At 30.8% G+C, this 17969-nt stretch overlaps 1 protein-coding gene across 5 annotated transcripts in view; it reads left to right on the plus strand.

The window, feature by feature from the left end:
• LOC134707862 (ecdysone receptor-like) overlaps positions 1-17969 on the plus strand; it is a 121652-nt gene that overhangs the window by 87334 nt on the left and 16349 nt on the right. For 4 of the 5 annotated variants that reach the window (XR_010105778.1, XM_063567966.1, XM_063567967.1 and 1 more), the window contains 3 exons: positions 10922-11200; positions 12297-12437; positions 13236-13540. Coding sequence is in view for 4 of the 5 variants with exons in the window: in XM_063567966.1 (XP_063424036.1) it covers positions 10922-11200; positions 12297-12437; positions 13236-13540 (725 nt within the window). In the remaining variant the exon portion in view is untranslated. Of the gene's footprint in view, positions 1-8221; positions 8529-10921; positions 11201-12296; positions 12438-13235; positions 13541-17969 lie in introns of those variants that run through there. The other variant, XM_063567965.1, reaches the window with a different exon arrangement.

Below are 17969 nucleotides of genomic sequence, written 5' to 3' on the forward strand. Positions count from 1 at the left end.
CTGATTCATAAATTTATATATTAATATTATACCATTTTAAGTTGATATTCTGACAATCCTTTATAGAGCTAATTTATTTAAATAAGTTCATTCCTTTGTGTTTAAATTTCAATTTACCATAGATTCATTATTATTCCTTGGAGACTATTATTTGGTGAATTTCCTGGATACAGGTGAAACAAAAATGTATAGGTTCAAATAAGTACAAGTTTTGTAAAGGTTTGTTTGTTAAAACAACAAGATGAAATATCCATGTAATCCAATGTTTCCTCAATCCAAAAATGAATTTTTTTGCATGAGGAAAACATAGTTCACATTTTTGTTGAGGGGCAAGCTGAAGCATGCCTCCAGGTGCAGGATTTTCTTGCTGTATTGACGACCCATCTGTGGCTTTGGTTGTTTTCTGCTCTTTGGTTGGGTTGTTGTCTTTGACACATTACCCATTTCCATTCTTAATTTTATTGAATGCAAATTTTCGCTAGTAATAGTACATGAAGTAACACAATCTGAAAAATAAAAGGCTTAGGTCTGAAACAAATGTAATCAAATTCATTTAGAAAAGTACATACGAATGTCTAGCTTGAGGTCCAATAATGAATAAATCAGCTATCAAGGACAAGAATCTTGATTGATTGTTGGTCTTTTTCATAATGTACCAGCTTCAAGTGTAGGTCATATATACCATGTATACTACTAGGCAAATTTAGGACAAGGCTTGAATAGTAAATAAACCAGGTAAATTACTCTATTACAGTTTATGGGTTTGCTGGGCAAATTAGCAGTGACATTGAGTGCACCAGGCTGTCTGTACTTTTTATAAAACTATAGAATCTTGCCAAAAAATGTCCTTTTTTTCAACTAAATTTCATGTGAATGCAAATCAGTTGTATGGAAAAACTCGTAAAGACCCAAATCTTGAGCTTAGCAGCTGTGAATTGAGTAGGAGGTATTTGGATCAAGGGGTGAATTTATAATCACTGCAAAAGATATTTTCTTCAGTGTTACTGTTATGTTTTATTAAGTAACTGTATAAAAAAGGCATGATATTAAGACTATAAAACTTTTTTTTAATAATTTAGAAATGTCTGCTTAATTTTTTCTAAAAAAAAAAAAAATGTTAGTCTGAATGAAAGTTCAATTTTTTTTTTTTTTTTTTTTATATATATATGCCATTTCCCAAACATGTGTACCAGTACGTAATTAATATTGTATCAAGAGTGCTAAGTACCTCTGGTGGTGTAAAAGGGAGATCCTTTTTCACATCTCCTGCAAACATTAATTATCACTCAATTTGTAAGAGATATATATTGCATGTGGTCTTTCAACTTTAATAAAGCTGTCATACAATCATTCATGAATGATTGATAACTACTGCATTTTATTTAAAGCTTTGGTAATCAAGAAATAGAACCATTAAATTTTAAAAATAAACAAACATTGACACATCCAAAATTGACTTTAATAATATTATAGGTTGGTGTAGTGCACTAATTTATGATAATGATAAAAACAGGATGAAAATAGAAACATGCTATGTGAAAAGGTCATGGCCTTCATATTCTAATTTTAGATGATGTTTGGAATCTCTGAGGGGTTCTGGACAGGACATTATATTGCTATAGTATTTCTAAGGAAGAAAATATGATGTTATCAAAGATACTCTTTTGTGATCTGTTGGGGAGATTTATTGAATTAATTGTTAGTGGATTTAACATTTGCATAAATGAGGGTCTGGAATCTGGAAATGGAAGGGGGGCTTCATTTCTGTATGTTTTAAAGTCATTTTTCTCTAGAACTATATTCTTCATTCTTCATTATTTACCTCATTTTTCTTTAATTTTGACCATATTTTTTTTATTTATTTATTTTATTGGTCCATTTTATTTTTAGTGATGTAGTCTTCTGTAAACCCATAAATAGATTTTGTTGTGGGCTGTTAATTAACACATATCTCAATCCTTCTAATTTTTACACAAGCATGCAGTTTATGTTTATTTTACTAAATAAGGGTATTTACTCTTGTTGTCCAATTATAGACCTCACTCATTCAGGTTTCAATGTGATAATTGTGTTCTAGTCAAGGGCAAGATCATTGATAAATTTTAACACAATGATCCTACACAAATGAATGTAGTTTAAAGCACTGAAGAATTCTGACTTAACCTGTTTTTGACTAGATGGTAGTTTATATATATACATGTACATGTAAATGAAGATACTTTCTATATCTATAAAATACCTTATATGAACATTTTTAAATTCAGTTAGTTACCAATCACACTATCTAGTTTAAACATATTTATTTATAATGGATTGGGAAACAAGTTTTGCAAATAATATTAATCCCTTTCCACTTTGCAGGTGCGAGTGCTGCCTTGTAGCGGCATTACTAGCCTGCTCTATTTCCAAATCTACAAGGGTGTCTTTAACGTGCAAGAGATATGGCTCTCTCTTAACACGGGTCAGCCATTTATCGTCCTCTCCCGATGGACTATCATCATTTCCTCAAGACCATACTCTCAAATGGTGTCAAGGGAGAGCCGAAAATTAAGTCCCTGAAATTTTCATCCCAGACCAGAATCGAACCAGGAACCTTTGTGTTAGTAGTCCGATGCACTAACCACTACACCACGGCTCTCAATCACACTATCTTTCCTTCAATCTGTCACCAATTCCAAAGTAGATCTGAACTTTTAAGCAAGAATGTTGATTTTGAATTTCTAATTTTCCAGTAAATTTATATTTGTAATGCATTGTAATGTCTTCAAAAGATTCACCCTTAACCTCCATTAATTGACTAACATGACTAATGAAATCAACTGAACGATAAGTACCCCACAAATGGTTTTGAATCCACAGTATATATTGCACTATACAAACTATACCTATTTTTATGAATGCTTTCTCTGCAATTGTAATTCTCATTGATTTGGATGGCCTGTTGCAAGGCTAAATTTCTGTTTCTATCCAATGTGGGTCGTTTTCCTGTGGCAGTCCAAATTTTCTTGACCTGCAACCCAGTATGGCTCTATTAGCAGACGGTACTTAATATATTTATTATACCCCTGCTTCAAAGACTGGGGGTATGTGTTTATACCTCTGTCTGTCAGTCTTACCTTCCCATGAAAATTTTTGTCACATCTCTCACAGGAACTATATACTTTACAAGGATTTCTGAAATTTGGTTTAAAGGTTTATACGAGTCACCTATACATTGTGATATGTTTTCAGATTCATCACTCAACCTTCTACTTTTAGCAGGCAGGGGTATCATTAATGAGCAGTAGCTTACAGATTCTCAAATTGTAAAATTTTTCTTTCCTGAACATGTTTGGTGTGAGCCAAGGCTCCGTGTTGAAGGTCGTACTTTAACATATAATGGTTTACTTTTTAAATTGTTATTTGGATGGAAAGTTGTTTCATTGGCACTCACACCACATCTTCCTATATCTATGAAATATTTGCCACTGGATGTTAAGCATCTAACAATCAATTAACATTATTGATTTTGAAATATGTATATCTATTCAAGGATTTATATATGTATAATCTTGATATATTTAACATACTGTACATTCTTGTTTATTCATGCAAAAAAATGCAACAGTTTCTGTTACTCGATAATCAGGAGTTGCATTAATAATTTCCGTAATGATTTTCTTTCACAAAAATTTTGTAAACGTATTAATTTATAGGTATCACATTTTTGCTAGTAATCAGTGATTTCAATTAATAAATGCACACATTATTTTCTGAATTACAATATTGGTTGATTTAAGTCGTAATGCATTTTTATGATTTTTCTTTGTAATTCATTTTCCGGCAGCTGTTTTACACATTGATTTGTGATTTGCATTAAGTATTATTTATAAATAGGTCAGATTTAAGGTAATGGATTTTCTTGTCTTCCACCCTTGTTACAATGGATTTTCCTGCTTTTGTATATCATTATGCTTAAATTTTCCTGAAATTTATATATGTATATGTTTATTAAATTAATTAATTAAGGCATTTGGCGACTCAAATATATAGTCATGCGCAGAATCAAGATTTTTTCAAAGAGGTATGCATAATTCCATAAAACGAAAGAAATACTGTTGAACATATTAACAAGTTTAAAACAAATTGACATTTTTTTTGCTAAAACATGAGATATTTTTCAATCATTATAGGGGCTATTTTTCGATAAGGGAATTTGACGGAGAACTTTTAATTCTTTGATTATCATACCCTCAATAAAACCTTGTTTACAATTTATCCATAGATCTGCACTTTCTGCAGATATGTTCAAAACAGTTATTGATAGTAAGGTCTGATGATTTATTTTGTGTAAATATTTCATACAATCAGTAAAAGATAATAAAACTTGCTAGACATTTACTGCCCCAAAAGACTATGTATAGATTAACAAGGAATTCATCTGTTCTGACCTTAATATCACACTTCACTGATTTTAATGAATCTTATCTACAGGTATATATGTTGATTGATTTAATGATAGTTGGTTGCTTTAAATCAGCGGTCTGTATTGTTTGCTAAATGGGCATTGTTTATGATGATGATGTGTATTGTTTCAAATGACGATAAATGCCTATGAATGTTTAGATTACTTTTCTTTTCTGATATCTTGTTTGATCAGTTTCAGAATTTTCTTGTGATAAATAAGCTTATGACAACTTTAGATAATTGCAAAAAATGACAAATAAAAAGGCTGTGCTGCCAAAAAGTAAAATCACAAAAATACTGAACTCCAAGGAAAATTCAAAAAGCAAAGTCTTAGGCAGTTATTAAATGGCAAAATCAAATGATAAAACACATCAAATGGACAACAACTGTCATATTCCTGACTTGGTACAGGCATTTTCCAATGTAGAAAATGGTAGATTGAACCTGGTTTTATAGCTAGCTAAACCTCTCACTTGCCAATTGAAGTAATGTTGCAATGTGGTCATCATCATGAGTGGTTATCAGATAGATCATCTTCAAAGTTTAATAAAAGTTTTGTTTCAAGAAAGAATTAGAAATTATACCAACACATCAATAGAAGTTGTAAATTTAGTACAGGTATAGAGATAACTAATCAAAAGTCAGTTTTCCATATTTACAAGAAATGAAAGTTTTATTTGAGAAAAGTAAGGTACTTAGGTGTAAACAGAAGCTGTAAATCTGATAAAACTATGGAAATTACTCATCATAAGACATTCTTCCATATTTAGAAAATGAAAACAACTCTGTCAATAAACAAGACACCTACACATAAATGTTGGATCTTGATCTTTACAGCTATCATCATTTCATTCAGAAAATAGAATAGAATAAAAACACTAATTAATGTGATACAAAACAATAACAAAATAGGTGTCACATGTGTCAAATGTAGAGCAGGATCTGCTTACCCTTCCAGAGCACCATAGTTGTCACATGTGTCAAATGTAGAGCAGGATCTGCTTACCCTTCCAGAGCACCTGAGATCATCCTCAGTTTTTGATGGGGATCATTTTGTTCATCAGTCATTAGTTTTCTCCTAATGTGTTTCATGTGTTTTGTATTCGTTGTTTGTCTTTTTGATATTTTGCAATGGCATTGTCAGATATTTGTTTACAATTAGAATATCCTTTTGGTATCTTTTGTCTTTTTTTGGAGCTTTAAGATAGACAATATATTAATGATAATGAAAGTGTGATTTGAGAAAAATTAGTACTAAGGTATTAACAGGTGTAAATAAAAGCTGTAAATCTGCTAATGTTGATAGAGATTACTCATCAAATGACATTTTTCCATATTTAGAACATGTGTTCAAATAATAAGACACCTACATATATTCTTGGACCTTGATCTTAACAGCTAGAATCATTTCATTCAGAAAGAAAAAGTATAAAAACAAAGACACAACTTTTATGACATACAAAACAATAAAAATCTGTACAAGGATATTGTTAGGTGTCACATGTAGAGCAGAATATGCATAGTACCCTCCTGGAGCACATGACATCATCCCAAGTTTATGGTTTGTATCATGTGGCTCAGTTTTTAGTTTCCTATCATGTGTTTTGTATACTGTTGTTTGTCTTTTTTTTGTTTTTATACGACCGCAAAAATTGAAAAAATTTTGGTCGTATATTGGTATCACATTGGCGTCGTCGTCCGAAGACATTTGGTTTTCACACTCTAATTAACTTTAATAAAAGTAAATAGAAATCTATAAAATTCAAACACAAGGTTTATGACCATAAAAGAAAGTTTGGGATTGATTTTGGGTGTTTTGGTTCAAACAGTTTAGGAATTAGGGGCCAACAAGGGCTCAATTAAGCAATTTTCTTTGTTTTCGCACAATAACTTTAGAACAAGTAAACAGAAATCTATGAAATTTATAATAAGGTCTATGACCACAAAAGGGAGGTTGTGATTGATTTTGGGAGTTTTAGTCCCAACAAATTAGGGGCCAAAAGGGTCAAACAATCTTTGTTTGATTTCATCAAAAAATGAATTATTGGGGTTCTTTGATATGCCAAATCTAACCGTGTATTCAGATTCTCAATTTTTGGTCCTCTTTTCAAATTGGTCTACACTAAGATCCAAAGGGTCCAAAATTAAACTTAGCTTGATTTTAACAAAAAATGAATTCTTGGGGTTCTTTGATACGCTGAATCTAAACTTAGATTTTTAATTATTGGCCAGTTTTCAAGTTGGTCCAAATCTGGGTTCAAAATTATTATATTAAGTATTGTGCAATAGCAAGAAATCTTCAATTGCACCGTATTATGCAATAGTGAGAAGTATTCAATTGCACAATATTGCGCAATAGCAAGAAATCTTCAATTGCGCAATAGCAAGAAATATCTAATTGCACAATATTGCTCAATAGCAAGAAATATTGCACAGGATTGTCCTGTTTTCAAATTGGTCTACATTAAGGTTCAAAGGGTCAAAAATTTATCTTTGTTTGATTTCAACAAAAATTGAATATATGGGGATCCCTTTGGTATCTTACCCCTCTCAGTTGCTCAGTCGTTTGTTTTACTATCATGTGTTTTCTATACTGTTAATTGTTTGTCTTTTTTTACAATGCATATTGTATGCTTTGATTTTGCAACTTGTGAGTTTGATTATCCCTTTGGTATCTTTTGTCTCTCTTTTGCTCAGTTTTTTATTTTCCATACTCAGATTTTGTATTTTGATCATTTCTTCTATTTTTAACATGGTGTTGCTGATCCAGAAATTTTCCAAGAAGGAGGGGGCGCATTGACTGCCCTAAGAGGGGGGGGGGCTCTCTAGTCATGTTTAGTGATTCTCTATATAATTAACCAATTTTTTCCCTCAGAAGGCTCCCACACTACCCCTGGATCTGCCTTTCAAGATTTTTTTTTTCAATTTGAAAATTCTTTTGGTATCTTAAGCCTCTTGCTAAGACATTTTGTAGGGTAGAAACTGAATTCCCCCATATAAATTCAAGTATCAAAATGTTTTATTTACTAACAATAACAGTGAAACATCAGATTTGAATGCTTTTTCTTATCAGTATGTTAAAATTATCATGTAAATGTAGATGATTTTATCTCAGTTTCAGTAGCCAAGTATTAAATACAAAATAAACAGCCTCACCTGGTCAGCCAAATGTCAATGACTGACCAGTAAATACCATGACGTCACCTTTAGAATTAGCAGTTATACATGTAGTTTTATAGTGCATACTATATAAGTACCGGTCATTCAACCTGTTAATACCATTTTAATCCTGTGAAAATGACCATAATTGGTGTAAATAATTGACAATGAAAATTGCCTGCATGAGTGACTGTTTTGGCGAGGGATTACTTAACTTAGGGTTAAATTACGATATTTCCATACTTATGGTCAGTTCTTACCTGTGACGAGACATACATGTCTAGTTGAGCTAGGGTCAGTCTTTGGCCAAACATTCCCGTGATATTGATTAACTAACAGTCAAGAAGAGTTCAACGTTTATTTATATAGATATACAATTATGGCTATTGTATAAAGCAAAAATTTGTTTAATTAGCAATCATTTAGATTGCATATTGCTACAGTGGAAAGTGAATGATCTGGAAATTCTTGTTCCTATTGCAGACGGACGAAAAGGATTAAATCTGCTTGAAGTAATAGTTATGTAACAGATTAAAGTTTTAGTAAACTTCCGAGTAACTTATTCCAGAAATTTGTTTCAAAGAAAAACATTCAGCATAAATTCTTCGTTAAAACTGGATAAATCTGAACTATTGAAAATAAAAACAAGACGTATTCTAAGGAATAAGTGTTACATTTTTTTTGTACAAAAATCAACGATGTTTATTTTAGAACTCAATATGTGTAAAAGGTACATGGCTTTTTATCATAAGTAAAATAGTGAAGTGCTAATAAATGATATTTCCCGTAGAAGGATGAAGAATTAATGTGTTAAATGACAGGTATGCTTATAACATGCGGTATGTTTGGAATGGAAGATGTATCGAAAATCTTCTGGCCAGCGCAGGATGAAGTCGATTTTTCTCAATTTCTAACTGAAGCAGGTAAACAATATTGAAGCATTGCTTCTTAATTTTAGTTAATTAAAATCAGCTTATACAAAGGCCCTTGCCATTAAAAAGTATTTTGAAAGTTGGTTTATTTCCCAATGGTTAATTGAAAAAGGGGCCACAACTAGAATTTTCAAGATTTTTGTTTCCGATCCATTATTGAATTTCTGTACCACAATTTGAAGTACTACATCAATAATCAAACCTGGTTTCAAAAATGAAATAGGGTCATGTTTTTTTTTGTTTTGTTTTTTTCTTTTTAAAATATTTTAATTACTGAAGTTAGTTTAGTCAATTTTTATATTTGAATTTTTTTATTTATTTTTTTAATTTAAATATTAAATATTTTAATTACCGGTACTACTGTTAGTTTAAAGTCAAAAATTTATATGTGTGTCTGTTTGTGATCATCCATCTATAAAAAAATAATTCTGGATAATTACTGAAGTTCATTAATTTAGTTTTCATTATATAATCATTTAAATTTGAAACAGAGACTGCTTTCCTTTAAATACAGACCAAGTTAACTATTGTGGAATCCAGAGTCATGGCCCTTGAATTAGAATATATATACAACTAGTTTAAAAAATGTTGTGAATTAGAACATTTCATTTTATTTTCTGTGTTCCATGAATGAAATACAGTTTGAGTTTGTAACTATTTCTGCAATAACTGACCTGTTGAATTATCTCAAAATGATCAAATGGTAATATTTAGGCAATCTCTAAAAAAACTTCCTTCATGATTTTTTCATCCATTGTTTTTTTACAAGATTAAATGGTTGACACTTTTACCAATGAGTAATAAGATATTTAGCTTTTCAATTTTGACAAACAATTTTTGTTGTTGTTTTTTTATTTTAGAATTGTTCAAAGTCAAAGTTTTAATTTGTATTATTTGACATTATTGTTTTTATGTTGCTTTATGCAATTTTAGGCATTGATGTTTGAAGTCTTTTTTATTAAAAAGAAAACTGACTTTCTAAATGATGCATTTATCACTCTGTTTTTTGACAACAAATGCTGGATTTTGTTTTTCTTGAATAATCAGGGAAGACTTTATAGATGTTTTAAACATTATTCTATATGAAATTTCTTTATTTAAAATCAGCATTACCAATATTTTGAAAATATTGTAAAAAAAGTACTGTGAAATCATTTATATTCACATACTTAATAATCGGTTTTGTTGATATTAGACTAATTTGCATTTGAATGTACCCGTACCCGTATCCTTCCTAGCTATCCTTTATTTTATGGCTTGATTATAATGGTCCCTGTAATCAAAATTAAAGAAAATGTATTTTGTTGAGAATTTAAATTTGAAGTTTCCTATCTTGGAAATCCACAACAAAATTGGAATCCAACAAGTATTAATAAACCACAGTATATGTATATGTGTGTATTATGGTTTATGTTTGAAAATAACCAATGAATAAAGAGATCCTGAATTAAAGCTATTTTTGAGCTCAAATTAAAGAAACAGGATGTCTTGATTTCAATAACTTTAATTTTAGCTTGACAAAAGATTAATTTACATTGTGTGGTTAGTTTTTTGTAAATATATAAGAATTGCATACAAAAATCTAACATGCTAATATAATGCCTGTTTTATGTATTAAATTTATTTTTTTGGCCTAAATTTTTAACTTTAAAAACTTTTTTTTATTTGCCTTATAAATGTTGCGGGAATCCATTACTGTAGTACTATAATTAAATTGCTCTTTGAATAAGATATTATGAAAATATGAATTCCTACAAGTAATACAATAATTAACCTTTAGTTTTGAGCCTTTTTGCATGTATGACATCATGTCCCTGACATTTTAATGTGTCAAAATCATTCATGAAATTTCACAATATTATTTGTATCTTATAAATTTGTACATTTTTATAAACTTGAATCAGGAACATATATATTAACAGATATACTGTTCCCAGCTTGAATGTACTATTTCTTTTTGCATTCAATTTTACTGTAGTTGAAGAGTTGTTGCCACCAATTACGATTTGACAATTGTCAATACCCAATTAGGTGTTGGCAATGAATCTGCATTTGTGACAGTCAAATCTGCGATTAACCACCGGAACTCTTTAACTACAGTACTGTTATTCCTTAGTTGAAAGGAAGAAAGGAAAAATTTATTTTAAAAAGAAAGCAGAAAATAGGCCCCAAAATTAAGAAAATAAGAAAATGCCTAAAAAATCAAAGAATACAGGAATGAAAGATTAAGGGTAAATTGAAGGTTATCCAAGACTTTAGTCCTTTTTTTATGGATAACCTTCAATTTACCCTTAAAAGATGAAATTGTTGTAGATTTGACCTATAATATAAAAAAAAAACACTGAAAGAGTTTTTAAAATGTTTTTGTCTTTTTATTTATTCAGTATTACATGATGACATCGCTGACCAGAGGAACACTCAAGCCTCCATAGATGGACGGGTCCTCAGTCCAATGGGACCTCTTATAATGGACAACAATGATTATGGACAGTATGGTCCAACGTCAGATAGGGTTGTATCATCAAGTACATATATTGACCCCAAAAAGAAACTCAAAGGAAATGGTGTTCCAGGGAAAAGTATAGAGGAAGAGCTTTGTCGTATTTGTGGGGACCGGGCATCAGGGTATCATTACAATGCACTTAGCTGTGAGGGCTGTAAAGGTGAGTAGATTGTTTCTGTCAACCAATTAGTTTCAGGACAATTTATATTTGTGAGTAGAAATAACACGAGTAGGAATTATTGGTAGATATAAGAAGATGTGGTATGAGCGCCAATGTGAGAACTCTCCATCAAGTCACAATTTATAAAAGTTAACCATTATAAGTCAAAGTATGGTCTTCAACACAGAGCCTTGGCTCACACCAAAACAGCAAGCTATTAAGGGTGGGAAATTAATACTAGCGTAAAACCAAATAAACAGGAAAACCAACAGTCTAATCTACATAAAAAAAACCAGAATATATATATAAAACTTGGATCTTTCCTTGCTTAACTAAATCAAATGTTTATAAAAAAAGATAAAATGAATTGATTGAAAGTTCCCGAAATTAAATGCTGCAAAGTGGACTACAAAGGTCTTATCAAGAAATATAGTATATATGTATCCACAAACAGATCATTATGAGGAGGCATCACATTTAGGTTAATGTAAAATATTATAAAAAGTAAAAAAATGTCCTTATTTGCAAATTGAGAGATGCATGGACAATAAAATGGTTGAAGAATTGGTCTAATACTAATAACTAGCAGCTGTGGATCATTTAAGCGCAACTGTCTACTTTCCATTACTGGATAAATTGGTTCAGCTGAAGTGTGGATTTTCCTTATTAATTGGAACAGATCAGAGCATTTATATTGATTAATTGATTTTTTAGTGATAAGGTTGTTAATGCCTCTTGTTTTGTATTTTGTAACCATTTGTTATAATTTATTAAATAAATTTAATGTAGGTTTTCAGATTTTAAAATAGATATAAAAAGATGTGAAATGAGTGCCAATTATGAGACAACTCTCCATCCATGTCAAATTTTTTTAAAGTAAACCATTATAGGCCAAAGTCTATAACACGGAGCCTTGGCTCAAACTATACAGCAACTTTAGAACTCAAATAATTTTTTGCCCAAAGTGTTAAATTCTTATATATCAATGTAAACTTTTTGGGAATAATTTTAGTATTTTTCTCCTAAAATCAGTTATTTTTTTGCATATATATATTTTATAGTGCCATACAATCCATCTTTATATATTTTTTTCCAGGTTTTTTTCGAAGAAGTATTACAAGGGGAGCTAACTATACATGTAAATATGGAGGAAACTGTGAAATGGACATGTGGATGAGAAGAAAATGTCAAGCTTGTCGACTGAAAAGATGTCGAGAAGTGGGAATGAAACAGGAATGTATGTTAAGATTCCTCTTAGAGGGGGGATAGGAGGGGTCCTGATCCCGAAATCCCTGACTTAAAAAAACGAAATCCTGAGGTCCTGAATTTAAATAAAGTAAATCCCGAAATCCAAAAAAAAGGATTCCCGGATCCCGAAAGTAGCAATCCCGAAATCCTGAGCTTAAAAAACACACGATCCCAGAGTCCTGATAAAGGTCCTATCCCCCCTCCTCTTAGTGATATGTTTTCATATTCATCACAAATAATACCTCTGTTGGGGAATCATAGTTTTTAGCTTTCGCCATCACTTGTCGTCTGCCGTCTGGTGTAAACTATTTCACACATCTTCTCAGGACTCTGAAACTAGACTGAACTAATTCCTACCAATCTTAAGCTGAATGATCCTTATGGTATCTAGAATAAAGTTTGTGATTTTGTTTCTGTTTCGTCAAAAAACATGTCCACCATGGCTAAAATTAGAACAGGGTATTGATGATTTTTTTGGTATTAGATTTTTACCAACAAAATGAAGGATATAAAGGAGGTGTGGGGTTTACGTCAATGGGACATGACAAAAATAACCAAAAGTCATCTTGATCATTTTAAGAACACTTTTCATTAATTTAAGAAAGAAATATCAAATGCAATTTATCTTTTTGTTATATAAGAAAGGAAAACACTATTGAATATGATCATTACCCATTTTCTCATTAGAAATGTAGCAAGAGGTTCTTTTTGTCCAAAGATTTGTTTTAGTACATACTTACCGTTTGTTTTAGAGCATTTTATTAATTTTATCTTCTCTGTATTTAAGGTTTATTATCCGATGAACAATGTAAAGCTAGAGATGCTCGGCGGAAAGCAAAACAGAAAAAAATGGAGAAACCAGCTCCTCCAGTTGTTGTTCAGAATATCAACAATGATTCCCTTGACAGTCGACCAAGCTGTGAATTCGAAAGACAGGATGTTAAATTTTCTGCGTCTTTTTCCCCATATGATGTCATATGTGATCGTCCAATAGAACTTATTTCAGAAAATACACATGCTCTTATAAACAGAATAGTTAGATTGCAGGACAAATATGAATTCCCTGACGAAGAAAAAGTCAATGATGCAATAGTAAGTACAAAAAGAAATATATATTACAAGTTTTAGACAACAGCACCTGTACATTAATTCAAAGATATAGTTTTATATGGTCTCTATGTTTTGCAAACAATCATCCTTAAGACTGAAAATTAAAAATTTGATATAAAACAACATGTAAACTTGGCAGACCTAACTTTTGTTTGTTTAATGTAATAAAATGGGCCGCTTTTGAAAATTGCTTGAAAAATGTCCCACTACTAAGATGACTTCTATTCAGGTCTTGGTTTCCCCTACAGCACCACAGCAGAAGAAAAAAACTAATAATTTGTGTCCATCAATCTGAGACTGTTTGGGAAAGCTTTATACTCAGACAAATTGTATGTCCTCTGTTGTTGATCTGTATTGCAAATTTTTGTGTGAGTTATTGGACTTTGGCTGCTTTTGTGCATTCTGTTATATTCATGAAACTTACAGATCTTTTGTCCATTTGCTTTCATATTGGTGTACCGAGGATTAATAATCATCATGAAATGCTTACCATACCATATTGCCATAATTTTGCAGATATTTGAAGATTTCTTTTAATCATATTTGACTCTTGTTGAAAGAAAACTTGTCTCAACTGATATTGATTTGATAGCTAGCTTTATTGGCTTTGACGATTTATTCTATGCTGCCAACTATTAGGAGCATTATTTCTGTGATTAAAAAAATAAATAAAAGCTGATTTTTCAAAATCCAATGTTTAATTGATTTTTCCAGTTTATACCAATTTTGCATTGCAAGCATTATTTAATTCCATGAATACTGCTTTAAGAATTCTATGCACAAACCCATTCATCAAATCAAATGATATGTTATTTAGAGCGGAACTCAATTTGAGGATAATTCATTCTTGGAAACACATTTGGAGTAGCAGTGGGCCATTCATTGAGATGATAATTACATCATTTGCAATTTAATGTTTAGATGCAGATAAATAATTCCATGTTATCTTCTAGAATTACAAATCATTGCACTTTTATCCGTTAGGTTAATCATGTAGATCCTCATTAAGTTGGATTTGGCGCTAAGTGATATATATATGTTGGGAGTGTTATTAAGAGGTGTAAATTCATATGAACCTTTGTGACATGTAGATCATAGGAGCTTCACCTCTAATCAAGGTTACTTAAAGTAGTATATACGGAAATAGTTTTTTAAATTATAAATCTTTATAAATTGAAGCAGGAATTTAATGACAGCACATAAAAGTGTTTATTTACCTTATTTGTGATATTTTGAAGGTCTTTTATTATATCTGCATGATTGATAGTTGTTATTACAAGTTATTTGATCTTATTACATTAAATATTCATTACAATTTTGAAGTCAAAACATGTCACATGACCTTGCCGATAAAAAAAATTAAAATAGTTTTTTGTAAGATACAGTTATGTCAAGGTAGAACAGTATGACATAGGCTGTTTAGTGTGATTCTGCAGTTTCTCATTTAAGTTCTTGAGAACCTGTCTTTGTACTTTATATGGCCTTCTAACTTTTTCATTCAATAGTCATTGATGAGTCTGTAAGCCTGCATCTGGCATACACAATTTTGAAGAGAATCAAACTGTGACCTGATGGAAAAAATAAACTTTTATATTTTGAATCAGTTTTTAATGGTCTCAAATGGGTAATTTCATATTAATCATATTATCCATGTCCATGTACAGTGGTATTGGGTCAAGGTTAACAGCTGGTTGAGACACAATATGACTGTACATGGATATGATACCTGCAGGGGGCAACCCAACTAAGCAACGAAGACCAAAATATTTGCCAAGTATGTTACCATCAATGATAATTGAATCTAGACTCTGACCTTCAAGGGATAAAATACAAATAAAAACTTTGTACTCAAATAACTGAGTTCTGATTATGTTCAAACCCCTCTTCAAAACTGGAAACATTTTATCTACAGCGATTTTAGGTTAAAATTTGATGACAAAACATTATAATGGTTAGTCTTTATTTGATAAAAGGTTCTTGCAACAAAATTAAAACACATTCAGAAAGAAAATGGAAAGTTTTAATTTTCAAGTCATCCAAAACAGTAGTTTTAATTTACCAAGCCTTGGAAACACTTCATTCTTATACTTTGAAATTGTCTGAATCAATTTGAGATAGAACATAGATCTGAAAGTTTTATTTATACATACTTGATTCCGGAAGACTTCAACTCGAAAGTTACTTCCACTCTTTTTTATTTAAAGTGCGAAATACTTAACTGAAGTTATTAGACCTTTGCATGGAGGTGTTCCATTAACAGGATGGATTTATTGAATTGTCAAGAAAGGGATATCCTAGACTGGTTAGTGTTCATTAAGATGATAAATTGATAACCAAGGTTACATAATAACCAGGATTTTAGATATTATTGACTAATTTATCTGAGAGAAGCTTGCTGTCTGATTTATGCCTTTTTATTTCATTCCAAAAATAATCCATTCTTTGAAGCAATCATTAATGAAGGTTTGATGCAGTGATGAATCAGATAAAGGCGCATTTGGATGAATAAAGATATATTACAATATTTACACTGTTTATCATTCTGTTGTTTATCCTGTAATTGATAAAAGTATTTTCTAAATTTTTTGTACTTTTTTCACATTTCTTGATCAGTGAGAAAAATCTGTACTCTGAGCATATGATTGGTCGAAAATTGATTGTTACGTTTAACAACATTACCCTGGAAAAAATGATTTTGTATTCAAGAAGAACGGATATTTGGTATTAAATAGGTTAGGTTCAAAAACTGGTTTGTCCTTAAATTTTTAATTTTCTTTTAACTTTACAAAATGAATAGGCTGAGATTCAATTTAGTCAGTTTTAAAGGCTCCCTACAGACTAGTGAATGGCAATAAAATTATATTAGTGAAGGTGATGAAATTCCCAATATATTTCATTATATAATTGTCATGTAAAACCTAATTTATTTCTATGTCTATTTTACAGCCTCTATTTGGCGTTTCTGTTCATAAAAGAATATATAAGCTTTTGTGGGTTACGTAAAATACATTAATAAAACATCTTACTTAATCTAGAATTAATAACCTTGTCTAGCAAGACAATTTAAAATGTAGAAAAATCAATAATAATGCTAGAATTCTATATGTTCATGTCTTATATAACACAAAATAGCAATATTTTTTTTACATAAGATTTGCTAGAAATTAAAGAGGAAATGGAAAATAAAAGCTGTGATTTCAGGGAAAGTAGACAGAAATTAAGCTCATTATTCTGATAAAAAGGTTGATTTTGCAATTTTCCCAGTTTACTCCTATAAACAGCTGGAACGTTAGGTTACTATGAATGGATTAAAATATTTATGTAAGTGTTCGTTATATTTCTTGCTATGAAATCAATGTTGAATCTTAGGCTAGATTTTATAAAAGCTTTAAATGCAGGTAATATTTAAAACGATATAAAAAAGTGAATAAGGATGGTGCTATAATACTTTTAAAAATTGAACCGCAAGTTTTTAGTCTAGATAAGGATGGACCTTTAAGTTGACTTTAACCTCTTTTGCAATAAACAACGTAAAAACCTAATCTAAGTTTAGATTGAGATATGTTGAAGGCCATATTGTGACCTTTTCTTGTTTTCTTCTACGTCATTTGGTCTCTGATGGAGAGTTGTCTTATGGAAATCATACCACGTCTTTTGTTTTTATAACATTTTTGGGATTCCCCTCTAAAAAATCATGAACTTTGCAAGCATGAGGTATCTTCTTGTGAGCTTTGCTGGCTGTTCAACTAGTTTTTATTACTGATTAGAATTTATTGTTCTTTTCAATAAAGAGACAGAGTTTGAATGGATATTGTCAGTGGCGGATCTAGAAATTTTCCTAAGTGGGGGCCGACTGACTGACCTAAGAGGGGGCCCGCTCCAGTCATGCTTCAGTGATTCCCTATATAAGCAACCAATTTTTTTCCCAAAAAGGGGGAGGGGGCCCCCCTAAATTCACCTCTGATTATTTTCAGCTTTGCATTCTTGTGATTGACCAATTCAATCATATCAATATTGCAAGATTGGTCCAAGGTGTAAGTTTTGCTCATTGTTGAAGGTTGTATGACCTCTATTTGTTAATTTCTGAGTCGTTTGGTCTCTGGTGGGGAAATATAACTCATTAGCAATCCTATCAAATCTTCTTATTTCCATTTTAGAATTTAAATCTTCCTTTTAAAGTTTTGTACTACATATATCAATTAGTACTTTGTTGTACTCACTACTGTGATGACTGTACTGTATATTTTCTCTACAGAAGTACATGTACTGTAAATGCAGAAATTATGGCGTGCATTTATTATTTTGATATTGTCATGGTCATTTTAGACTAATTTTTATTTTTGCTATGTTGAGAAGAAGTCCTTTTACAATTAATTTCTTTTAAAAATTTCAAATGTGAGTTTAAATGATT

Source organism: Mytilus trossulus, chromosome 2, assembly GCF_036588685.1.
Source record: "Mytilus trossulus isolate FHL-02 chromosome 2, PNRI_Mtr1.1.1.hap1, whole genome shotgun sequence".
Lineage (NCBI taxonomy): Eukaryota > Metazoa > Mollusca > Bivalvia > Mytilida > Mytilidae > Mytilus > Mytilus trossulus.